The sequence below is a fragment of the Cavia porcellus genome, unplaced genomic scaffold (genome assembly GCF_034190915.1).
Source record: "Cavia porcellus strain 051 isolate PalLab524CR breed Dunkin Hartley unplaced genomic scaffold, mCavPor4.1 scaffold_22, whole genome shotgun sequence".
NCBI classification, from domain to species: domain Eukaryota; kingdom Metazoa; phylum Chordata; class Mammalia; order Rodentia; family Caviidae; genus Cavia; species Cavia porcellus.
Genome location: NW_026947505.1, coordinates 14,086,896 through 14,110,758, shown reverse-complemented (window position 1 = coordinate 14,110,758; position 23,863 = coordinate 14,086,896). Strand labels below are relative to the sequence as shown.

The 23,863-nt window shown below is 39.0% G+C and overlaps 2 protein-coding genes across 3 annotated transcripts; both read right to left on the bottom strand.

Annotated features, from left to right (window-relative positions):
- Positions 1–6,586: 6,586 nt before the first annotated feature.
- LOC100716344 (trace amine-associated receptor 3) lies at positions 6,587–13,419 on the bottom strand. 2 transcript variants are annotated; one of them, XM_063233352.1, is made up of 3 exons: positions 13,286–13,419; positions 9,272–9,321; positions 6,587–8,640 (listed from the first exon to the last, which is right to left on the bottom strand). In XM_063233352.1, the coding sequence occupies exon 3, from the start codon at positions 8,553–8,555 to the stop codon at positions 7,521–7,523; it is 1,035 nt and encodes a 344-aa protein (XP_063089422.1). In that variant the 5' UTR covers positions 8,556–8,640; positions 9,272–9,321; positions 13,286–13,419; the 3' UTR covers positions 6,587–7,520. The 2 variants fall into 2 exon arrangements, with proteins under 2 accessions (XP_063089422.1, XP_003465695.1); XM_003465647.2 differs by lacking the exon at positions 9,272–9,321.
- Positions 13,420–17,833: 4,414 nt separating this feature from the next.
- On the bottom strand, positions 17,834–23,051 carry Taar2 (trace amine associated receptor 2). The gene is made up of 2 exons (XM_003465629.2): positions 23,028–23,051; positions 17,834–18,820 (listed from the first exon to the last, which is right to left on the bottom strand). Exons 1-2 carry the CDS (start codon positions 23,049–23,051, stop codon positions 17,834–17,836), a joined length of 1,011 nt encoding a protein of 336 aa, XP_003465677.2.
- Between the last annotated feature and the right edge of the window lie 812 nt (positions 23,052–23,863).

Below are 23,863 nucleotides of genomic sequence, written 5' to 3'. Positions count from 1 at the left end.
AAAGCCTGGCACTTCTGCCCAAAAGGCATAGCTTGTTGCTTTGACTGAGAGGCTAAAACTAGCCACGGAAAAGAGGGTAAACATTTTTTACTGAAGATATCCCTTTGCTACTGTACATATACGTGGAAGCCATCTAAAAATGCTCCACAGATTCTAGATTTGCTGGCAGCTGTCTGGCTGCCTCAATGGATTGCTATTCCTTACAAGGCTCACCCAACCAGAGATAAAAAATAGCAACCACATCAGAGGGGTCAACCAAAAAAGTAACTGCTCTGATACTAGTCCTCTGACCTTGTCAGAACTAGTCTACACAAAGAAAGACCTACAGTTGGCATCTCAACTTAAAATAAAGTCTCCCACCCCAAGGGGCTAATACCAGTTACCTGATAAACAAGTACTGTTACTAAAGACACTAGGGTGGGAGCTGTTTCACCTTGCAAAATTGTTCAGAACTCAGTATTTTATTCCAAAACTCTACAAACTGACCACCTCTTCGAGCTCCAGATGCCCACAGTGCTTGTTAGTCAACTCAGCCAAGAGCTCTGCGTTAGAGACCACCCGACATCAAGAAATTGTTCCAGGAGAACATTGGGAAATAGACTTCATAGACATGGTAAAACTTAATTTACAGGGACACCGCTATCTCTTGGTATTAATAAACACTTTTACTGGCTGGGTAGAGGCTTTCCCTACTAAATCTGAGTCAGCCTTAGTGGTAGTTAAAAGGCTATTACATAAGATCATACCTTAATTTGGCCTCCCACTATCAATGGGGTCCGATAATGGCCTGGCTTTCATAGCCCGAGTCACCCAAAAGTTAGCCCAGACATTAAAGATTAATTAAAACTCCACTGTGCCTATCAGCCACAAAGCTCAAGACAAGTAAAACGTATAAACCAAAGTCTCAAGGACATTTTAGCTAAGCTGTTTTCAAAAACTGGTGATAATTGGATGAGCCTTCTTCCCTTTACACTGTTAAGAGCTAGATATACCCCATATGTTTCCAAAATTTCCCCCTTTAAAGCCATGTTTGGGAGGCCCCCGCCATTGGTTCCAAGATTGTCAGAAGACAGATTAGCTAAAATTACTAATCGAGATCTTAAGTCCCTGCAGACACTCCAACCTGTGTTGGCCTGGATCCACCAGCTGTTTAGACAAAAACACCTGGACCTGCCTTCAGAGACGCCTCTCAAGGCCCCAAGGACTCCAGTCTTGGTTCGATGTCACCACCGTGACTCCCTTAAACCCCGCTGAGAAGGACCTTTCACTGTGGTGCTCAGTACCCTCACTGCCATCAAGGTAACAGAAAAAAACTGCGCGGATTCACTACACTCATGTAAAGCCACTGGAAACAGCGGACAACGAGGGACATACTCAGTGGACTACACAACAGACTGATAACCCTTAAAGTTAAAAATTGACTAAAACATAGTTAGATTATGCTGGTTATAAACTGTTTTAGCTTGCTTGTTTTGATTTTAATAACATTGATGCCGACCTTGCACGGTGGCTTTGGTCCCCCTGTAAGCAAAAAAAAAAAAACCAATTGTTAAAGATCTTTTGTTTTTAAAAAAAAGGGGGTCTCTGCGCCGCACTTAGAGAAAAAATGTTGTTTTTACACTGATCATACTGAGATTGTAAAGGATACAATAAAAAAGTTAAGAGAGAGAATCAGATCTCAAGAGCCCCCTTCAAGTGAAGCCAAAGTGTTCTCTTTCTGGGAATCAATCCTGCCCTATATTCTCCCTTTATTGGGACCCCTGGCCGGATTCATTATAGTCATGGCTATAGCCCCTTGCCTCATTAACCGAGTAACCCGGTTTGTGAGGGCCCAGATTTCTCAAATAAAAGTTATGGTGCTACGTCAACAATATGATCCCTTACCCATACAGGACCTTTAAGATTAAAAGTCATCCACAAGAAAAAGGGGGGAATGAGAGAATCGACTCCCCGTTTGTAATGTAACCCCCCCCCCTGAGCTATAGAACAGAGCTATAAGGAATGTTTCACTCCCTAAACCTTTCCCAGGAGATAATCAGAGCAGGGCAGAAAGGAATGTCTCTGCTAGTCATTAACCACTAGATGTTCTGTTCTCTGTAAAGATAGAGATAAGCAAAAGAATGTACTGCATAAACAGGACCAGGGGGCACCTGGCACTCTAAGGTCAACCCAAGACCCTCGGTCTCCATGGTTACTCAGCCCCAGACCCTCAAATCAGCGTTAGCCAAGTCCTGCGCCGTTCAAAATTAACCAATGCGATTTGCTTCTGTAAACTTGCTTGCCTCCTGCTTATACCTTTAAAAACCCTGCACAGATTCCCCTCGGGGCCCCTCCGCACACGTTTGCCTGAGGGACCCCATGCGCATGGAAATAAACTTTTTTCCCTCACCAAGAGTTGAGTCCTTGGGGTCTCTTTCCCTGCGGCGTCGGCCCTAACAAAAATAATAAGATAATGTGGGATAAAAGTAAAACAAATTAGTGCAAGTTTAAAATAAAAATAAAACTCCTATGTCATATCAGCAAGTACTCAAAAACTGGACACTTAAATTTTTATTAACTTTTAAAATTTGCAATAAGAAATAGATCTGAATGAATCACAGAATTTATTAGTATAGGTTATACTTATGTTTCCAAGTATACTATGTTCATCTATCTGCATATTGTGGTTTCATGACCAGGATGCAAATTTTGAGTCAGGGTTTAATTCTAGTTTATCATGGTGTTCTGTGCTAGGTCACCTTGAGAGGTACCAAGAAAGGTACATTGTACTAAACAGTGATATGTAGTCCTCGAAATGCAGTCAAATATATTTCTAAACCTGGAACCACCAACGTATCTATAGGCACACATCTTTGAAACAGTACATATATAGATATTTAGTACAACATTATTTGTTTTGACAAAAACATCAGAAATAATAGAAATCTAGGTAAATAAAATATTATACTTCCAAATTATGGGTTATTCTGTAGACTTGTCAAAGCACTAGCTTTATATTTTCTGATATAGAAGAAACCTTTAAAATATAATATAATATATAAATAATCAATATGAAGAATAATACACATAGCATTTTACTATTTCATTAAAGTGTGAGCTTGCAGTTGGTACACATGGAATTATTTACAATATTCCTGAGTTTCTTCCTCAGGAAGATGTCTGGAAGACCAGGAAGCATGATGACAGGGAGACATTTATTTCTACTATTGATGTTAGTTCTTTTGAATTTTTTGATATGTCTATACTAGCTTTTAAGAAAATATTTATTTTTTGAATAACCAGGGGCCCCTTATTGTATCCTTACTATACTTACTTAAGGCAATCTTTAACTTAATTAACATTTTTTAGTTATGAGGAAGATTAAAAGAACACTTACTGTTCATGAAGACCCTGAATTAGGTATAGAAATGACAAAGTACAAGGACATGGACATTTTGAAGCTCTCAGATGTTTAGAATTAGAAGGCAAAAACCCCCACCACCAAAAATGTAAGTATTGGTAAGAAAGGGTTAAGACTTTAAAACCTTAAAATGCTTTGCTTCTGGCTTGTTTGTTTGTTTGTTTTGGCCCTCTGAGGAATACCATGACTGTTGACTAAGTAAATAAATAGGAACTTAGAAAAAGTGGCAGAAAGGATCCAAGAAGAAAGAAGTTGATCCATTGGCTGAGCAAAGCTGGCATGGTGTGATAATACCTGTTGTGTCTCATACAAGGCATCTGACAAAACACTGGTCACAAGGACTCCAGAACCAAAATTGCATCTGGTGGCCTTAGGGATGTGTTTAAGGGGGTACAGCTTGTGTGCAGAATGATGATATCTCTTCAAGCTAATTACTGAGAATGTTCAGGACTAAAATTGCCGGGCTTCCTCACATGCCTTGAGAGCATGTGTGCCCTTGGTCCAAAAGTGACAGACCCATGCTTGAAACTCAGAGTGAGGTTAAGACTCATGATGGATATTTTCCTTCTCTGTTCTATGCTGGTTTTACTCAAAAACCCAGCAATCATCAGATGGGCATGGTGGTGTTTCCTTGTAGTCCCAGTGCAGCAGCAAACAGAAACACCTAGACGTCAACGAGGATTTGGAGGCAGATTTATTAACATCGAAGGACTCGACTGGGAATCATTTCATTCCAAAAGTGTCAGGTCCCAATCTCTGGTAGTCAAGGGCTTAGATGCAGTTTGCAAGTGGGGAGTACAGAGGCAGAGAATTTGGCAGTTATTGATTGGTTATATCTTATCTCATTATTACTGATTGGCCTAGGGGAAAATTATATATTCTATGTTGTATACTAAGGTAAGTTCAACATCCAGGAAAGATCAGAGTTACAGCAAACACTTCGCTGAGGTAACATAGGGGTTCAGAGTGTAGTAGGTTATATAAGGGAAATATGCACTTGTCATTGGAAAACAGACTTGCTCAGGGGAGCAGCTACTTACGGGCTGGTATAGGACCTCGGAAATAACATTTAACTCTGTATCTTCCTCTTCCCCAGCACTGTGGGAGGCTGAAGCACTAGGATTACAAGTTTAAGCCTGAAAGGTTCTTGCCCTAGTATAAATTACTATACAGTTAATGGAGGTGATCAAACATTGTAGAAGACAAAAGCAGGAACGCCTACCACTTCCTGCTTCTTCAGCCCTATTGCAACTCCCCTTCCTCTTTCCATGCACAGAATTCCAATCGGTTGCTCAAACATCATCAGTATCCACCCCATGCACCACTTCAATCAGAGGTCATATAATCCTCTGCCTCTCTGTACCTGGCTGAAGGAGACAGCCCAGCCACCATGGGTTGTGGCTCCTTCCCACATCCTCAACTCAATAAACCTGTTTATTTTGTACTTTCGCTTCTCCACTGCACCAGAATACTCTAACAAAGCCCAGCCTGGCCAATTGAGTGACTTAGTGAGACCCTATCTAAAAAATAAAATACTACAAAAGGGCTGAAGTGTTGCATGAAGTGTTGCACTATGTGACAGTCCTGTGTCCAATTTGGAATGTCACTTATGTTCAGCACCAACACCTCTGTTAAACAGAGAAGATGAAGGATCTAATGAAGAGAAGTAGACATATGACTTGAGAGAACTGATCAATCAAGTGAATCCAGAGAGCACTGGAAGAGACGGAAGAAATGCTCGTCAGTCTCTTTCTCCCTTCCACCGTGTCTTCCTTAGTAAAGCGCAATGCTGAGGAAGCACAGCTGTGACCTGGGAAAACTCATGGGCTTAAAGATCATTCATTGCTGAAAAGCTGCGAGGCTGCGACGTGAGCTAATGGTGAACAAACATGAATCTTGCCAGCGGTCCAGGACTCTAAAATTCAGACAAATAGATAATGATGAACAAAAAGTACTTCGTTCTACCTTCGTAAGTTTCAGTTCTGGAGCAGGATGTGTGCAGGTGAGAAAGCTGAGAGCAGGGACAGTCATTTGGCTATTTCAGGTGACATTTCAGCAAGAAGCTCGGCCCCTCTGGTTTAGCAACAAATAGGGGGTGAAGGGGCAGAAAACCTAACCGCTGAACACAGACAAACTAAAATAAGGGACAAACCTAAGGATGAAAACCAGAACAATATTCTACTTTAAAGAATGTACATAGCCGGGCGTGATGGTGCACGGCTACAATCCCAGCTGAGGTAGGAGGATCTCGGCAAGTTCGAGACCAGTCTGGGCTAAAAAGTGAGCTCAAGGCCGACCTGAACTACATAGCAAGATCCTGTCTCAAAAAGACAAAAAAAAAAAGTTACAATCAACCAAAATCAATTATCTTCTAGTTCAAATCTCAGGATATCTGCGTGTGTATGAATGTATGGTGTACACAGGATCAATAAAATTTCTAAGATTCATTTTTTAAAAGAAATGAAAAAGTAAATCAGAATCATTATATCAATATCATTTATATTCAGTTTGGAAATTATCTTTTTTATATGTCGTTTTGATTATTTGCAGTGTTGAAGAGAATTTAACAGGACAATGTTTACTACAATAGTTTTGTGATTCCCCTTAGAATGTATAGCTAAATGATCAATTTAGGTACAGTATTTTAAAATTGAGAGTTATCAGAGAAGTTTGCTATGTTTACAAATGGTGTTATATTTAAGAATCTTGAAATTCATCCCATTTGTAAGTAAGTCATTAAACTTATGAGTTATTTAAATTCTGGGGAATGTTTTATATAATACTATGACAATTAAATACCAAGACTGGAACTTAGACATTTAAAGAATACAGATAAAAAATAAAAAAACTTATAAATCCATAATTGCCACTTGAAAATTGTTGAAAGTTGATAAATGTGTACGTTAAGCTTTATTTATATTAAAGTTTAAAATTATAAGTTAAATACATTGAAGTTAAACAAAATTTTAAGGAAGGCCTTGGTTTTCCAATACTATCTAATAAATGGAACACTAATTTTAAAAGCCAAAATTACTTCAAAGTATCTTTTGTGTACATGCCAGGAGCACCAGAAACCTCCAATTGACAGAATGCTATTCAACATCAAAACAGAAACTTGCCAAAGAGGAGGACAAGGATGAATGGTCCCCCAAATGAGCCAAAAGGCTAAAGCGGCCCTGTGAAGAACTGGAGGGTTTTGGGAGGAATTTAAAACTTCATCTTGGACCAGGGAAAATCTGCATTGGTCAGATATGAAGTGGGAAGCAGATGGTGCAGCTGGCCGGGTTGATTTTGGAGGATTTAATAGAGGGACTGTTACCATGGTGACTGGGCAACTCTTGTTAGGAAGCCAGCAACATGCGGTCTAGAATCTATGGATAGCAAGGGCAGGCAGCCACCACCACGCCTGACAGAGCAGCCCAGAAAGAAGTGACCAGGAGACCTACTGATTTCTTGCAACTGCTTCCCCTTGATAAAATGCCACTGGGACTCTGGGCAGAGGTGGCATTGTAATGCAGAGCACAGAGCCAGTGGAGAGGCTGGGGGTTGGGGAAGGGCCTCGCAATGAAAGCATTTAAGATATTTAAGAGAAATGTGTCAGCATCCTAGAAAGCATTATTAGTGAAAGTTCACACTGACCAAAAGATCTTCTCTTTCCCAAATTCCAACAGTGAAAGCAAGTAGAGTCAAAACCATCAGCATTTTATTTTCCTGATTCTTTTTTTTTTTTTTTTTTTTTTTGATACAGTGAATCAAACTCACAACCTTGTGCTTGCCAGATAGGCGCTTAGGCCACTGAGCTAAATCCCCAGCCCTTTTCCTGATTCTTATATTGGCATTTAATTGTTTCATGGATCAAAATCTAGGTCAACCTGGTCCGAACTATGTATTTCTCTTACACATTTTCTCTCCAGCATCAGAACAAGTGTACATGAACAGCAAATTAATTTTTTACAAATGATTGAAGTACCAATTGGTCAAATGTGTAGCTCGTAGCATGTTATAGAACTGAGATACCAATATTGTGTAGGGGAACCTTTATAGGGACCTGATGGAAAGTGTACACTGCAGCCAAGGATACCAAATTTCCCATTTCAATATTTATTTTTAAAGTGCTTTTTCATGACTGTCCTTCAGGAAACAAATTTGCACTTTGTGAATGAGAGTTAAATATTTTTCCTGACACTATGTACTTAAGAGCTTTCCGAAACCATGGATAAAAAAAGCCATGAATGAGAGGGTTGCAGGTAGAGTTGAAATACCCAAGCCACACCAAAAGATCGAGCACTAACATGGGAGTAGAGTAGCCCAGATACGGGTCGATCAGAACAGCAAGAAAGCACGGCAGCCAGCAAGCCAGAAACACCCCCATCACTATGCCCAGAGTCTTAGCTGCTTTCCTATCTTTTTTCTTAAATAGACTTTTTTTCAAACCCCCTTTAGTGTTTTTGGGCACACTGCTGATGACTTGAGCGTGTTGCTTGGAAACAATAAAGATTTTGCTATAAATACCAACCATGATAGAGCCAGGAGTCAAGAAGCAAGTAGTGAACAATACTGTTCCCCAAAGTTTGTTGAAAGTGAGTGCACAGAAGTTGAAGCAAGTGACAAGAATCTCATAGCTCTGCATACCAGCAATATTGGCCTCGGAGAGAACTAAACCAAAACTAAAAAGAGCAGGGGCAGACCAGCAAACTGCGAGTAATCGCTTTATCATGGAGGTGGTCATTGTAGTCGCATAATGTAAAGGGTAACACACAGCGTAAAATCGATCGATAGCAATGGAGCAGAGGTGGAAAATGGAGGCCAGGCTCAGCATCATATCAAAGCTTGCATGGAATTTACAAAAGCTATCCCCAAAATACCAACAGCTCTCCACTGATCGCACCATGCTGTATGGCATGATGACACAACCCAGCAAAAAATCTGTCGCTGCCATGGAGAGGATCAGAAAATTTGTGGGAGAGTGAAGCTGTTTGAAATGGGATATGGAAATCATTATAACCAAGTTCCCAAAGATGGTGATAACCATGGCTCCAGTCATAACAGCATACATTAGCGCTCGGACATACAACGGGCGGTTGGTGGGAGGACAGGACTTATTTCCAAATTTCGGACAACTGGATAAGTCTTCAGGAATGTAACTTAGATCCATGGTCCTTTATTACTCCAAATTGTGTGCCAAAAAGATGGTTCAATATTTCTTCTCTTCTGAATTTGATTCCAGCAAATGTCAGGTCCTAATAGCAAAATAAAGCTCAAAGTCATCTGTTATTTTTTTCACCTCAATTGCAACTTATTCAAATACTTACATTTATATCAACTGTGCTTACTTTCTGAGTGAATGGCTTGACTTAGGAAAAAATGAAAAATTTCAACTGCATCTTCTTTCCTGTATTATTCTGTTCCCTGATCCATCCGTTCATTCATTCATTCAGCATACTACTTACTGCTCCCTTCTCATAATGTATTGAAAAATTTTCAAGAGTTTTCATTTGGCTTTCACTGTGAGCAACCATCTTCCTAGAAACTCTTGAACTACAATAATCTGATATATCTTTTACCTTAAATACCAACATACAGTCTAAATGAAGTTATGAAAAGTTTTTCACCGGGCACTCCTTCAGTAATTTGAATTCTTCATTTGCAAAAAGTGTCAGATGTTTTAGAAATGAGAAATGGCGGATTGCTCTTTAATTATGCTGTACCATGAAATACGGTTTTTCAGTATAGCTATTGAAAGTCATATACTTGTGGGCTAAACCACATACCTGGAACAATGCTTTATTGCTTCTCTGTTTTCTGCTCTTTCTGCTCCCTACCTCTGTTCCTTTCATTTTCTTCCTGTATTTCTTGAATCATATAGCTTACCTAAGATTCTAAGTAGTAGATCCGTTGTCCATGCTTCATTCTTAGAAGACCTAAGAGAATCACAAATTTTATGGCCAGTCACATAAAACTCATGTGATTCCTGTTGGTCACAGCAGGCTGAATGAAAGTGTAATTATGCAATCTACATTTCCAGTATATCACTGTCCCTGATTTATTATTTCTGTTGGGTTTTACACCCTGAAAAACCATTCCCACCTGTAGGATTTTGAAAAGCCTGCCACTGTGCTTATAACAAGTGTCCCATCTGTTTAATGGACAACAAAAAAGAGGCCCCAGTCTTGAGTGAATGAGACATAGGGGTCACCCTTAATCTGTGTCGTATTCTTGCAAACCATAGAGTTTCAGCTGGGATGTACAGTTAGCAAGCTTATCTACTTATGCAGGTTCAAGTTTGTTTTCCCTTAAGGATCCTCAGAAAGCACAAAAAGATCCACTCCTGATCTCATTGTATCAGAGTCTCTCTTCACCAGTCTGGGAACTGTCATCCTTACCTGGCGGAGGGATGCAAAAAAGAGACCTATTGTGACAAACAAAACAAAACAAAACTCAGAAACCTGTGTGATATCGCTTAGAAAAATTTCTCCCCAGTTACAGGAAGATGTCTGTTTGAAAAGCCTTAAGAGGTTCCCTTTTCGAAATGGCCATTGCCCATGACTCAGGTGTACTCTGGATCAGGGCTGGTAAATCATGAGTTATTATATTTTTCTTTTCAAGCAAAAGATGTTCATGAATTGTTTTTTCTAAACTAAAACCTTAGTATTCAGGGTTGCTTACAATGTTGGCGCTTTGGGATAAACACGTTGGTTTTGGGTTGTGGTTTGGATTCTTTATCTCTAAGAGGTTCACTATCACCGCTCTAGAGTAACGATTTCTTTTTTTTTTTTTTTTTTTTTCCTAGCTGAAACAAACTTTTAATATCTTTTATAAGATGCAAACTGTGACAAATTCAAAGAGAAAACTTGCTGTTTTGAATGCAGTTGTGCTCAGAGGTCTACAGAGACTCTCCACCCACGGAGGGTTCAGCCAGTCAGGGAAACACAGGTCAGAGCGGGGTCACCCTGGCTGCCTGAAGGAATCGCTGGAGACACTGCAGCACTTCTGCATTGAGCCTGGTGCTCACCACGATGGAACCTTTCCTCGACAGGCAGTAGGCAGTGTGTGAAGTGACTGCCAGGAGAATTTGGGGGTTTTTACCATTTGACCTACAGGGCCGTGCTCTTTTTTGCCAACAAATGCCAGATATGAGAAAGCTGTCTGATATCCCGGTGCATCATCTGTGTAATAAAATGCTCTTCATCTGGAATCATGTCATCTTCAGGTAACTCAGAAAGGCCACTCAGAGACTATAATAAAAGAGTCCACAGCTTGGCGTATTCAGTGTCCATCAGTGGTGGACATTCTATTAGTAACTAGGCTAAGGATTCAAGCGCTGATTTCCAACGAGCAAGCCACAAAAGAACCTGGCATTGGGAGTCTTTCCTCTTTTCCTCAGAGCTGGCGGTAGTCAGCTCTGAGCTCTTGATGTCCTGACAGATGACAGCTGAATGTGCCTTGCATATATTTCCAGCTCTAAGAAAAAAAACCTATGAATCACTGGTAACAAAAAGTTATTAGTTTTCAATCCATTTGTTTTAAATAAGTAAAAGACAGGAAAGGAGAATAAAGAGATGAAAGAGATATGGAATGAAGTTTGTGGCTGAAGCCAGAGTAACATGGTTTGGATATAAAATGTCCCCCCAAATTCTGACTTTGGGAGGCGGGACCTGGCTGGAAGTGGTGGCACACGGTGAGTGAGACTTGGAACATGTGTTCTTCTCCCAGGTCCTCCCTTCCATCTCTGCTTCCTGACCACCATGCAGGGAAGGGCTTTCTTCCACCATGTTTTTCTGCTATGCAGTTTCTGCCGTGGACCCAGCTGACAGTGGACTGAACCCACTGAAACTGGAAGCCAAAATAAACCTGCCATCTCGTAAATTGCAAGTGTCAAGTATTTTGTTCCAGATACAAGAAAATAAAAGATTCATTAATGTACTCTCAATCCCAGGGCAGGGGTGGTCAATATTAAAGATCTGTTGCTTTCCAACACAGAGTTTTCTCTGTTCTTCATTGCATTCTTTCTTCTTTGGTTTTCACCAAGGAAGACTTGAGCATTTAGCCTAGATTATGTTTTAGTAATATCAGTGACAGCACCCAAAACTAACTGATGCAGCTAGAATCTGTGCTGAAATAAACATCATCATGCCTCATTTTTTCTTACCTTTACTTCCTAAAAGGGCTAACAGTATACAGTAGATACATATTTTTGAATGATGAATATATAAATATATGGGAAATTATGGTTGTTTTTTAAAATTTATGCAATTGATTCAATAGGTTTTCTGCAAGCAAATGGAACAATTACAGATCATACTTTATAAAAGAACACTTTCAGTATTGTTGACCTATATTTTGATTTCCAAAGGACTGACTGGCAAATTAATTTTTCTTTCTCAACTTGCTTATAATTAGCATTGTTTTCATCCTCTTTTTCTTCCTCTCAGAATTAGGGTACCTATTTCAATTTTGCTTAAAAACAAAAAAAACTTCTATTTAATCTATTGAACCAAACGGTCTCTTGAAATTGCTATAATTTGTAATTAAAAAATGTTAGACATTCATAATTACAAATAATTTCCTCTCAGGTTTTAGTATCAATTTCTAAATAAGAAGACTGGCCTATTTCTAGATACCTATATTTTGCAAAATGTCAGATTTACAACTTGAGATCTTGTCATGAAGTTAAAGCTTGTTGAAAAATTTTTTGTATAGGCAGACACAGTAATTTCAGTAGAGGTCAGAGGTAGTCTCACAGAAAACTCTAGGTGCAGAATCTAAAATCTAATTTCCATAGCCTTAAAATATGAATGTATATTACTGTAGTTGACAAGGAAAAGGCTGTGATCCTTTGTTCTAACAATGAGACAAATATTTGTATATGTTACCTGTAAGTGTCAAATGCTACAAATTCCTCTTGTAAAGAAATGATGATATTTTAGCCTTTACAAACCCTAGTTTCTTCTGAGTGCCTGCTTATGGTATTGCAGAGAGTAGAAACTTTACAAAACCAGAAACATTTTCAGGACGACCACTAACTCTATCAGTCGTTGACCCATTTCTTCTACTGACACATTTTAGAAAATAATGCCAATTCTTATATAGTTCATTAAAAATTGATCTTAAAGTACAACCTTTCAAATGTAAACTCTAACTTTTAAAAATCTAAAGTCATTCTTAGTCTAAAAGGAGATTTGTACTAATTCCAATGAAATTTTTCAAAATAAAGACAGCAGAAAACAGGGCAATTTCATAGTAATTCTAATACAGAGGTTTCTCTGTATTGTACATTATAGTACATTTTACTATAACAGTGTAAATTATATATGAAGTATAATAGACAAAAGATTGGACATTATGAAAATTCATGATATTCATTGTTTTCTGCCTAATTAAAATCTAAATTACAATGAGTGTTTAAAGATTATGATGCCAAAACTATTTGAAAAGCATTTTGGAGTTAACAATAAATAGACTGTACTCAAATGTAACAATAACAGCTAAGATACACAGAGAAAAATATTTCTTCTATTAAGCTTAAGCATTGTTCATACTTCATGAGAGCAAAAATGAAAACCGGTATCTGGCGTTTAATAACTAATTTTTCCCAAATGACTGACAGTTCACAAGTCTTATAAAAACATTTAAAAGCCAGAGAGGTATCTTGAAAATAGTATCTTCTTAAAAGCAGCATATGGAAAACAGAAGATTAAAACCATTTGAGTGACAGTAAACACCCAGACGGAACAGATAAAGCAACTTCTATGTCAGAGAGCAGGGAGAGCAAGAGTTCAAATCGGAGCGTGTTTGTTACAATCAGGGAGGAGAAACATCCCTACTAAGTTTCAGCAGAGCAGGGCAAAGAGCTAAAAGGTAAAATACTACTATCAGGAGACTCACTTTGTGTTTGCGGGTAAAGGGCAGAAAATCTCCCCTCGGCTGGGAAGCCAGACCGTAACCTTGTCTGTGCCATGTGTCCGTGTCCGCCTCAGCCTCTGTTTACACAAAAACCTGTTGTAGCCTGTAGCACCCTCCACTGCCGCCCCACTCCAGCCCGCCTTCAGCCCTGGTGGTTTCGCTGTGGCCTGTGAGCTCTGTGACAACTCCCTGCCTCCCACTGGTCCTCAGTCATTTCCTCTCTGCCCAGGGTATGCCTGCGTTATTTGCACCCTCAGTGAATTTGCAAAGAACTCTTGTAGACCATAAAGGAACCAAATTTTTAATTTGGTTACTCTTTGTATTTTGAAAAAAGAGATCATTTTGGGAAGCAAAGAGCACCGAGTAACTTGCAAAGGAAAAAATGCCAGAAAGGAGGCAGTGGGCATCTGCCAGGGATTCAGCAGCACTGCCTGAACAGCTGGGGTTTCCACTGTGCTGCAGTGCCTAACAGAAAGGTGCATTTCAGCAAATACCCCAGTGCTTGACACTTTTTGAATCAAGTCTTGTATAGGTTTCATATTTGCAAAAGCATTTTATATGTCATTACGTGGAAACTTATTTGAATGGAAAACTTAAGATCAAGAATAACATAACTATTTTTCAGGTTAAAAAAAAAAAACTAATCTCCTCTACTAAAACCTAATTATAACAATATCTGGTACATTGCTAGTCTTTTTAGTGGTCCAGTACCTTTTCTTTCCTAGAAAGTTAGTTGGGATTCATTGAGTCTCTTCTAATGAGGTCTGGCAGTTAAGGTGGCAGAAAGTTCTGAGAAGTTTAGCTTAATGGAAGAAGATACCGGATCATATAAGTTGGCTCTGTTCTCAAGAGAACTGGAGAAGAGAGGAGGTCGGAGAGAGGTGCTTACTACCCAGCCCCAGTGGAACTGCTCTTTTAACTTTCTTTCCTGAGGGATATTGAAATGTTCTGTTTTTAATATTTTCAAAATGCACAACAATAATTTCATGTTTGAGTTTATGGCCATTTGGGTTTCATTTTGGAAAGAGCAGGTACTGAAATTTTCATATACTGACATGGGCAGACTAAAGTGATCACTGACTATATCAAAGGAAGAAATTATTATTTGAACCATAAAACATTTCTGTTTGAACTCTAAGAAGACATTGGAGTGGGATAGAGGATTTAATTTTATTTCAGTGGCTTGTACCAATTTAACTAAAACTCTTGAGAAAAATGAAAAGCAATTTAAGGTATCACAATCAGGTTGAAAATCCAGTTTAAGAACCAAAGAACATGAAGTAAGATGACACTGGGTTCTAGCCTTGCTTCTGCAAGTCACAGAATAATCCACCTGGTTACTTAATCTACCATCTATGTCCAGTTTTTCATCTATGACTTCCAACAAACTTTAGAAATAGGGCAGGCAGATTTACTGGACCAGCCCTGAGGAGCAAAAGCAGAATAAATGACAGACAGAGTCATTGAGAACACATCTTCATCAGCAGACAAAGCACAATGACAACACTTTCAAGCTAAAAAGTGCAGCGGAAAGGAATGCATTGGGGAGAAAGGGTTAAGGGGAGCAAAGGGGAATGGGAAAAAAAGAATTAAGATACACTATACAGTACAAATTCTCCATGATGATTGTACTAATAATCATAATTGTATAGTAAATGTGTACTAATAAAAATACAGGAATTAAAAAGAAAAAGCATATAGAAACACTATGTGAGTGATACTTCAAAATATAAATACAAAGCCAGGTGAGGTGCTGCACGTAACCCCAGCACTTGGGAAGCTGAGGCAGGAGACTTACCATGAGTTTGAGGCCAGCCCGGGCTACATAGTGGGTTCAAGGCCAGCCTGGACCACACCGTGAAACCCTGTCCCAAAAGAAAATTTTTAAAAATGCAGATGGGTGTGGTGGTGCACGCTGTAATCCCAGCACCCAAGTGTCAGGAGCCTGAGGTAAGACAATCACTGTGAGCTCCAGACCAGCCTGAACTCCACAGTGAGATGCTGTCTTAATAAAAAAGCAAGAAAGAAAAACAGTTTTAAAAAAGAGAGAAACAAACAGAAGAAGAAGAAAGACAATACAAACACAAAGGTATTTGTGAGTGTGGCTCAGTCTAGCATGGGAAAGGCCTCAGTTTGAGCCCCAGCACCACAAAAAGGAAGAAAGAAAAGAAGGAAAACAGGGAGGAAGAGAAGGAGAGAGGGAGAGGGGAAAAGAAGGAATGTTTTATAAAGCAAAAGAAAATATAAACAGAATTTTAAAAGAGACAAACATAGTAATAGCTTCTATAGCTCACCCAGGATGGCCTCCTTTCTATTTTGTCTGTATGCTCCATCATAAACAAAAAGTACCATCACAAAGTCATCATAATGCGAAAAGGAGCACCTCAGACTCCATTTCCACAGATGCCTGTGTGCAACCGCCCATCACAATACTCTGTTGGTTTTATTTTCTCAAGTAATTGCTTAATGAGTTAGGAAATAAATTTAATAAACATTAATTCAAAATAGTGTTATTCTATTTCACATTGAGAATAAACTTTCACTCAGTTTGGGGCAATTAGTCTTTTAAACTAATAGCAGAAAGTTTCCATGAGTATCTGTGGGTGTGTGTTTAAATATCAAAACAGCATACACATCATTATTGCATGAACAGAAACGATCTAATACACTTATTTCCCGCACCCCACAGTAGTGCACTCATAAATGCAGCTGGTTTATTTATTCCATTGTTGGAAGATTTTTTTTTCCATTTCTTATTTTGAACTTGCTCTCTCTCTCGACATTTCATAGAAGTTATTTATTCCACTCTTACTCTGCAAGCAATGAGGAGGAGGCAGCAACCTATCAGAAGTGCAGCTAGGATGGGGAGGCAGTATGTCTGTCCTCAGGCAGCTGTATTTGGACAAATCTCATAGGTAAGCTGACTGCACTTTCTAACTGTTGTTAGCCTGTGCAAGGAGCTAAAACCAAAACAGACTTGCAGGTGGTAATGCAAAACAGGTCAGTTTTTTCACTGATACAATGTAAACGGAGAAATTAAATGCTATGGAGAGACACAGTTGATACACATATAACAAATCCATGCACATATGTGGGCACAAAACAAGACTTCATAAGGCAATACTACCCTCAGTGCAGGGGATGGATTCCAATATTATCTGTTTCCTTCTAATTGGCTTTTCATTAAGAATGGGAGATATAGGTCTTTTCCAAATGGGAAGAGGGCCAAGAGAAGGATGGAGGGGAGGAGGGAGGAAAGAAGAATAAAGATGTATTCTGAACATGTACCAACTCCCCATGATGCGTGTAATCATTAGGTATTACTACTGTGTATTAACCAAGATAAAAACTAAAGAACAGAATGTTCCCTGAAGCCAGCTGCACACTGCAATCTGCTCTTTCGTGCCCACTCTCACAGTGGGTTGTTAACCTTTCAGGAATTTTGAAAACCAGTTGACATGATATTCATAATTTAAAATGAGGTGATTTGTGTGTACACCACAGAAAGTGTCAAACATCTACCAACTAGCAATTTTTTTTCTTTTGGGATCCAGGTATTAAACATCATTGGTTAAGGATATTATTAAACAGAGAATCACATAGCAACGCAAAATGTGTGTGAGCCTAAGGAAGAGAGAAAGACAAATGAGAATTCTACTGCCAGTGACATAGAAAATTTACTTCTGTGTGTAAAGTAATTGGTTAATGAAGGCTTCGTGGAATATCTCACAAGTTACACAGTTATTAAGATCTTTCATTTAAAAAAAGCTTAATCTCGTCACCATAAAATCTAATAAAGGCTTAAGCCTCAGCTAAGCATCACTGCTTTCTGCTAGAATAAGATTTTGTGCGATCTTTATTTTCATATGTGTTTACAGCAATTTTTTTGGTATTTTGAGACAGAGTCTCACTGTGCAGCTCAGGCTGGCCTTGAACCCTGCAGTGCTCTTGCTTCAATCTCCTGAGTGCCGGGATTAGAGGTGTGCACCACCATGCTTATTTACTAGTATTTTTAATGGTTGATGTTTCAAAATACACTTGATCAGTTACTGAGGAATGTTGAATGAAAATATTACACAAAGCCTGTGTGGTCGTGAGATATGATGTTTAAACTCAGCCTGCAATCTGATCTTCTTCAAGTAATAAAACAAGTTTTTACACATCCTTTTTCTTCTAATTCTCACTTTGTCTACTTCTATTTACCCTTCTAGTTTTCCTTCTTTTTGGGCTGCCTAAAAATAGTATGAAGGATTTGGAGGAGAGGGAATTTGTCTAAAGAGAGGTTCTTTCATTTTCTATCAAGACTTAATAGTCGTTTTCTTTCTGAGCCAAAATAATGTGCATGTTCTCTCTCTCTTTCTCTCTCTCTCTCTCTCTCTCTCTCTCTCTCTCTCTCTCTCTCTCTCTCTCTCTCTCTGCCTCCCTTCCTTTCTCTCTCTTTCTGTCTCTGTCCCTTTCCTTCTTCACCTTCATTCTTGAATTCCATTTCTTTTGCTTCAATGTATTCATATAAAAGCCAATCTACTCAGTTTATTTTTGAGTAAACAAATCAGTATTATGGAAATGTGAGTTGAAAATTTTACCTAACAAAATATACTTAAGTGCTCTGCGAAACCAGGGATAGAAGAAACCGTATATTAAGGGATTACACGTGGAGTTAAAATAGCCGAACCATGTCAAGGCATCGAACAGAACTACGGGAGTAGAAAAATTCAAAAATGGATCCAGTAAAATTGTGAAAAAACAGGGAAACCAACAAAACAAGAAAACACCCATAACTATTCCTAAAGTTTTGGCTGCTTTCTTGTCTTTCCTCATTTGACTGCTTTGATTTTCTGATAAGGTATTGATTGCGTGAGCATGCTTTCTAGATACTGCAAAAATTTTGCCATAAATTCCCACCATGATAGACCCAGGAGTGAAGAAACCTGCCATAAACAAAGTGGTCCCCCACAGCTTGTTAAACATGACTGGGCAGGAACTAGAACAAGCAACCAAGATATCATAGCCTTCTATTCCATCAGCATAGGCCTCTGAGAAGACCACCCCAAAGGCAAATGCTCCAGGAACTGACCAGCAGAGAAGCAGCAACCTTTTAATGACCGGAATGGTGATTTTGGTGGAATATTGCAAAGGACAACAGATAGCGTAGAATCTATCAATGGCCACAGAGCACAGATGAAAAATGGATGTGATGCTAAGCATCAGGTCAAAACTATAGTGAATCTTGCAAAATGTAATCCCAAAATACCAGCAGTTCTCTACTGATCTGATCATACTGTATGGCATGATAGCAAAGCCCAGGAGGAAATCAGTGACGGCCATGGAGAGGATGAGGAAGTTGGTTGGGGTGTGAAGCTGCCTGAAGTAGGAAATGGAAAATATCATGGCGAGATTGCCGAAGACCGTGATGAATATGGCTCCTCCCATAAATGAATAAATGGCAGCTCGGACTCCCAGGGACCTCGCGTTTTCTGGACAAGACCCATTTCCATACTCAGAGCAATCAAACGTTTCCTTTAGAAAAACAAAAACACATGGAATTCTGTCAGAAAAAAGACATCTTTTATGCATGTTTTTATAAAAAAAACTCAAGAAAGGCATAAAGTTACAAGGAAGATAATTGTCTTTCCCATTTGTTTACCTTAATCTTTGTTTGTAATTTTACAGAATTCTAACAACAGGTTTAAATGATCATTATTTACATTACTTTACCATAAACATTCAATAGACTTTTAGTTTATAATTCCAAGGCCAGAATATAAGAAGGGAAAAGAGGGAGAGGAAAAGGAATAAGAAGAGAAATAGAAAGGAGAAACAGGAGAAAGAAGAAAGGGTGAGCAGAAAGGGAACAAGAAGCAGCAGGAAAAGGCAAAAAGGAAGCAATTTTATCACTAAAAGAGAAATTGATCCTCTTTATATGTCCAGGAATACTAGATGGCTATCAGAGAACACACACACTTCTTCCTCAAATTAATCTGGAATACACAATCAGACTTGATTTGCTTGGGGTCCACTGCCTTGTGCATCATCCAGGAGATTTTGAAAGTAGTTTCATTCATGTGTCCCATTATTTCCATGGGGCTTTGTAAGAAGGATCACTAAAGGATCCCTAATTATCTCACAGAGTCATCTCTTCAGCAAACCATGAAAACTTGGTAAGCATCATGTTAGCCAGGACAACTGAGTCAGAACCCTGTGGAGATCAAAGCTGAATCCCAGCTTTTCATCCAGAGCACATACACTTGCCCAGCATGGCATCTCCAGAGAGCCTCATGCAACACACAGCAGCTTGCAATGACTGTTTGACAAGTTCCTGAGTGGGTCATCCAGATCTGAGCAGGTGTCTAGGGACTTTTGAAAAATCGGCCATTTCCACTACAAGAGAAACAAGTACGTGTCCTCTTTGTGTTGCCCAATATGTTCTTTGTACTTACAAACCTTGGAAAGTAATCATTTTCATATTTGTTTAGAAATGTAATGTGGTCATGAGTCAGGGTAACTTTCCCTCCAGTGTACATTAGGAGGGCCACCACCACCTAAATGCAAGGCGTAACTATTAATAGTGAAGAAAAGTGCTTGACCTTCAGCTACCTCACACCTACTTGACCTGGCCTAACATAAAGTCTCAATTTCTGTTGCATGAAAGAATCAACACAAATATTCATCGAAATTTCCAAAGATACAATGAATGGAATAAGAATGTATGAATAGTCCTTGGTTGCAGAGATCCTGCAGAATAGCTAAAGACTGGACTTAAAACCCAAATGATTCTGTATCTCAGCTAAAAATAGCATTGATGACTAACTGATCAAAAACAAACAAACAAACAAAAAGAGATCTAGATAAAATGTGCAACTAGAGACCAAAAGTGGACGCAGTGGTTTTACGTTGCACTAGACAATACTATTCCAGTAAGTAGATGGGACTTTTGATCTGGATCTCCCTGGGTGAGTTGGATTTGACTCCCTAGGTGAGTTGGAAAAGAAAGACTCTTCCAAACAAAGGGTGAAGAAAAACCGAGAGGTTGGAAATGTTCTGTTCTAAAAGTAAGTTCCAAAGAATTTTAAAGCACAGCATAGCATGAAGTTGAAGAGGAGTAAAGGTAAGAGAAGACAGGGATTCTGATTTCCTTGTTCCCAAGTCAGTGTTCTTAGCTAGCAGAGTCACAGAAGATTATCTACTTTGCACTTGAATTTGGCAAGTAAGTAAAAAAAAATTTTTAAATAATTAAGATAGCTACAGGAAAGTATAGATATGAAATTAAAATCTTTCTCTAGCTGATTCCAAGGGGTGCCCCAAGGCAATTTTACCTGACTTTGACTTTCTTTGTGAGATGCCCTTCCCCACCCCCCTGACCTGAAGAACACTGATGGCCTAACTGTGAGACAGGACAGGACCTGCTTTAGTAGTGAAATTCAAGGTGGAGGAAGATGCCTTTTCATGTTTGTGATTGAGGGGTTAGACCCAGAACAGGAATACTGTCAAACTGCATGTAAAGTCTCTACCAAACAATAAATGTTTCAAGGTTATTCCTGAAAGTTACGTTCACCAAATTTACCCTGGAATTCCAAAAAGGTAGGGAACTGATTCCCAGACTCTACTCACTGTTAGCATGGACAGTGGTGCTGTCTCATGTACACGTAGCATTTCACTCACGTTCCCTTAGCGTGCTCACAGGAAAGAGGCAGGAAAGAAACGCGTAAGATGAGGGATTCCCATGCTGTCCTGGTACTGAATTTTTAACTGTTTCCATCTCTTTCTAGCTACCTGCTAACTAGGTAAGCATCACTGCAGAAGGAACTGCTGAGAGAAAATGCAGTATAATAAAAAAGAAGAGAAGACTTTGGTCACCTTGGACCTACTTATGAAAAAAGCATGAGAAGTGGAGAATGACTAGGGTGTAGCTCAGTGGTGGAGTGTGTGCTAAAGGTCTGAGCCTTAGCAGACAAGGGTATGCACACACACACACACACACACACACACACACACACACACACACACACACAGTACAGGAGAGCCAAAGGAAATTTTGTTGGTTTATTTTTAAATCACCTCACTCTTTAGAAAGGAAGGCTAAGAGGAAATAATTTCATTGTAGTGAAAATGGCAAAGCACAACATTCTTCTGCTAATAACTCTCTGACTATACATTTTAGATTTAATTAAAAACTTTTTGTGCTCTTGATTTAGGACTTTGATATTATAAATTATACTATCCTCCCACTTTTGCAGAAGGGATTTCGAATTATAGCATGAAGCCTGACTCATTTTCCTCTTATCATCCCAGAAATCTAAGTATTAGAATGAAAGTCTCTGAAATGTATCACATGATGCCTAAATGCAGATTCGCATTCTCATTCACTACAGAGCAGAAAGGTCCGCACCCTTTAGACAAGTGTTTGATGGACTTGTAGAGTGTGTCACCATTCGCTATCATATTTTGCCATGGTTTTGCGTGTGACATCTTCCATGGATTTAAACATCTAAAAAACTCTGTCCTCCACATCTTTTAGATCAAATGCCCATGAAAAACAAGTAAAAACAGTATATTCTGCAATGAACATTTTTGCTATCTGTAAAACTTCTCTGTACAACATGAGTTGCAACAGAATTATATAGAATGCCACACCATTTGTTCATTACTGTTGTACTTCTGCAAAAAGACAAACATAAACTTTAAAGATTTGAAACATAATAAATTCCTTGATGGATCAGCTTATGAAAAACACCCCGCCTAATTTTATTGTACTCAATTGTTAAAATAAAAATATTTTTCTTGCAGTCCAAGCCCTGAGGGTGCTGAGGCAGGATGATCATTACAAGTTCGAGATCATCTTGAGCCACAAGATGAGTTCAAAGCCAGCCCAAACTGCATAACCAGACCCTGTCTCAAAATGACCTAAAAAATGTTTTCTAAATTTCTTCAAAAAAGTTATTAAAGTGTAGGGCCATGACCACACTCATAAAGAACTTCCTGAATTTTATAATATGATCTCCTTTCTTTTTTAACTTGTCATTGATTTGATTAGCTCTTTATTGTTAAATATTTTTGTTTCAGTAGTAACTTTTTGAGATTTTAAGAGATATTTCTGTTATTCTTCTTTCTGCCTTCCTTCAGGTATTTTTTTATCCTTACTCAAACTATTGACTCCCTTCTGTTTTTCAGTTTCTATAAAACATTTAAAATTAATGGATACTGATCATTAAATAATTATAGGAACTGCTTTAACACAATTCTGCCTCCCTTCCTTCCTCCCTTCCTCTCTTTTTTTCTTCCCCTACTTCCTTTCTTCTTTGAAATAAACACCACACTCAAAAACTTATCTCATCAGGAAGCGTTTCTCCTAGGAGAGTGAGGTGATGGTGTTGCCTGCAGAAAGCCCAGCTAACTGCCTTAGTCCTCTGCCGTGTTTCACGAGCACCTACAATAAATAACTTGCTTGGGGTCCATGAGGAAGTGACTCTTAGCAGGATTCTAAATACTCTTTCAGAAAACATGCTGCCCTCTCAAAAGGCACTGCATTCTTCAGTGCTCATATTTAAGGGAATTTTCTTGTATTATCAATTCATATTCCTGCACCTTCTCTAGACCCATCACCAAATGGAAACAGGAAGAACATGCAACAGCAAACTACTGAACAATTGAGGGCACAACTTGCTTCTTTAAAACTTCAAAGAAGAAAAACCAGAGCTCTTCCCCATACAACCTCTTCTCCACATACCTGTTGCACTGCAAAAGATGCCATCGTTAACTCTTTATTGTAGAAACTCTCTCTCTCTGGCATCTCTTGTGAATATTTATATGGAACTAGAGACCCGAGCTGTGCTGATCAGGTTGTTCTATAATTTAACAGCTGGTCTCATGGGAATTGTACCTGCAAATGAAAAAATGTCACCATTCTAAAGTTTGGTGTCTTAAATGACCCTGACTTCTCATAGCTCAGGAGATGGTACATCTTCTTTGCTGAATTATTATCACTGCAGTGGTGAAGTCTCTGTATTTGCTGTTACACCAAAGCAGCAGTGGTAAGCCTGAACATGACCCTAACCACACAGGAATGGGATCAGTGGCTCCAGTAGAAATGTAGATACATGCTTTTTAGCACTCAGGATGACCCGAGATGGTCACAGTCTGCATTTTGTCTCACATCCCAGACACCGAGGTTTACCACCCACTGTTATGCTTTATTTCTTTGCATAGATCTAACTAGAAGAGTATGTCTCATCAACTCTTAGCCTAGAGGAATTAGGTATAATCATTATCTCTGTAATTCCCATGTTTATGCCCAAACCCACCCAGCTGCTATTTGGTTCGAATCTCTTCATATGTTTAAGGGCCTATGTGTTTGTTTGTCTTCTTCTGAAACGTGAAGATTCGTGCTCTAATGATGGATCAGCTTTGGAAGGCAGGTAACTCAGATGCAGGGGAAACACAACCCTGGTAACTAGAAGGTACCAGGGTCCAGCTTGAATTAAAACCGTACCTAACTTGGTGACACTTGGCTCAAGGCTACTGCAATGGCGTTAACCTTGGGCAGACGCTGGAGGGCTGACGTTC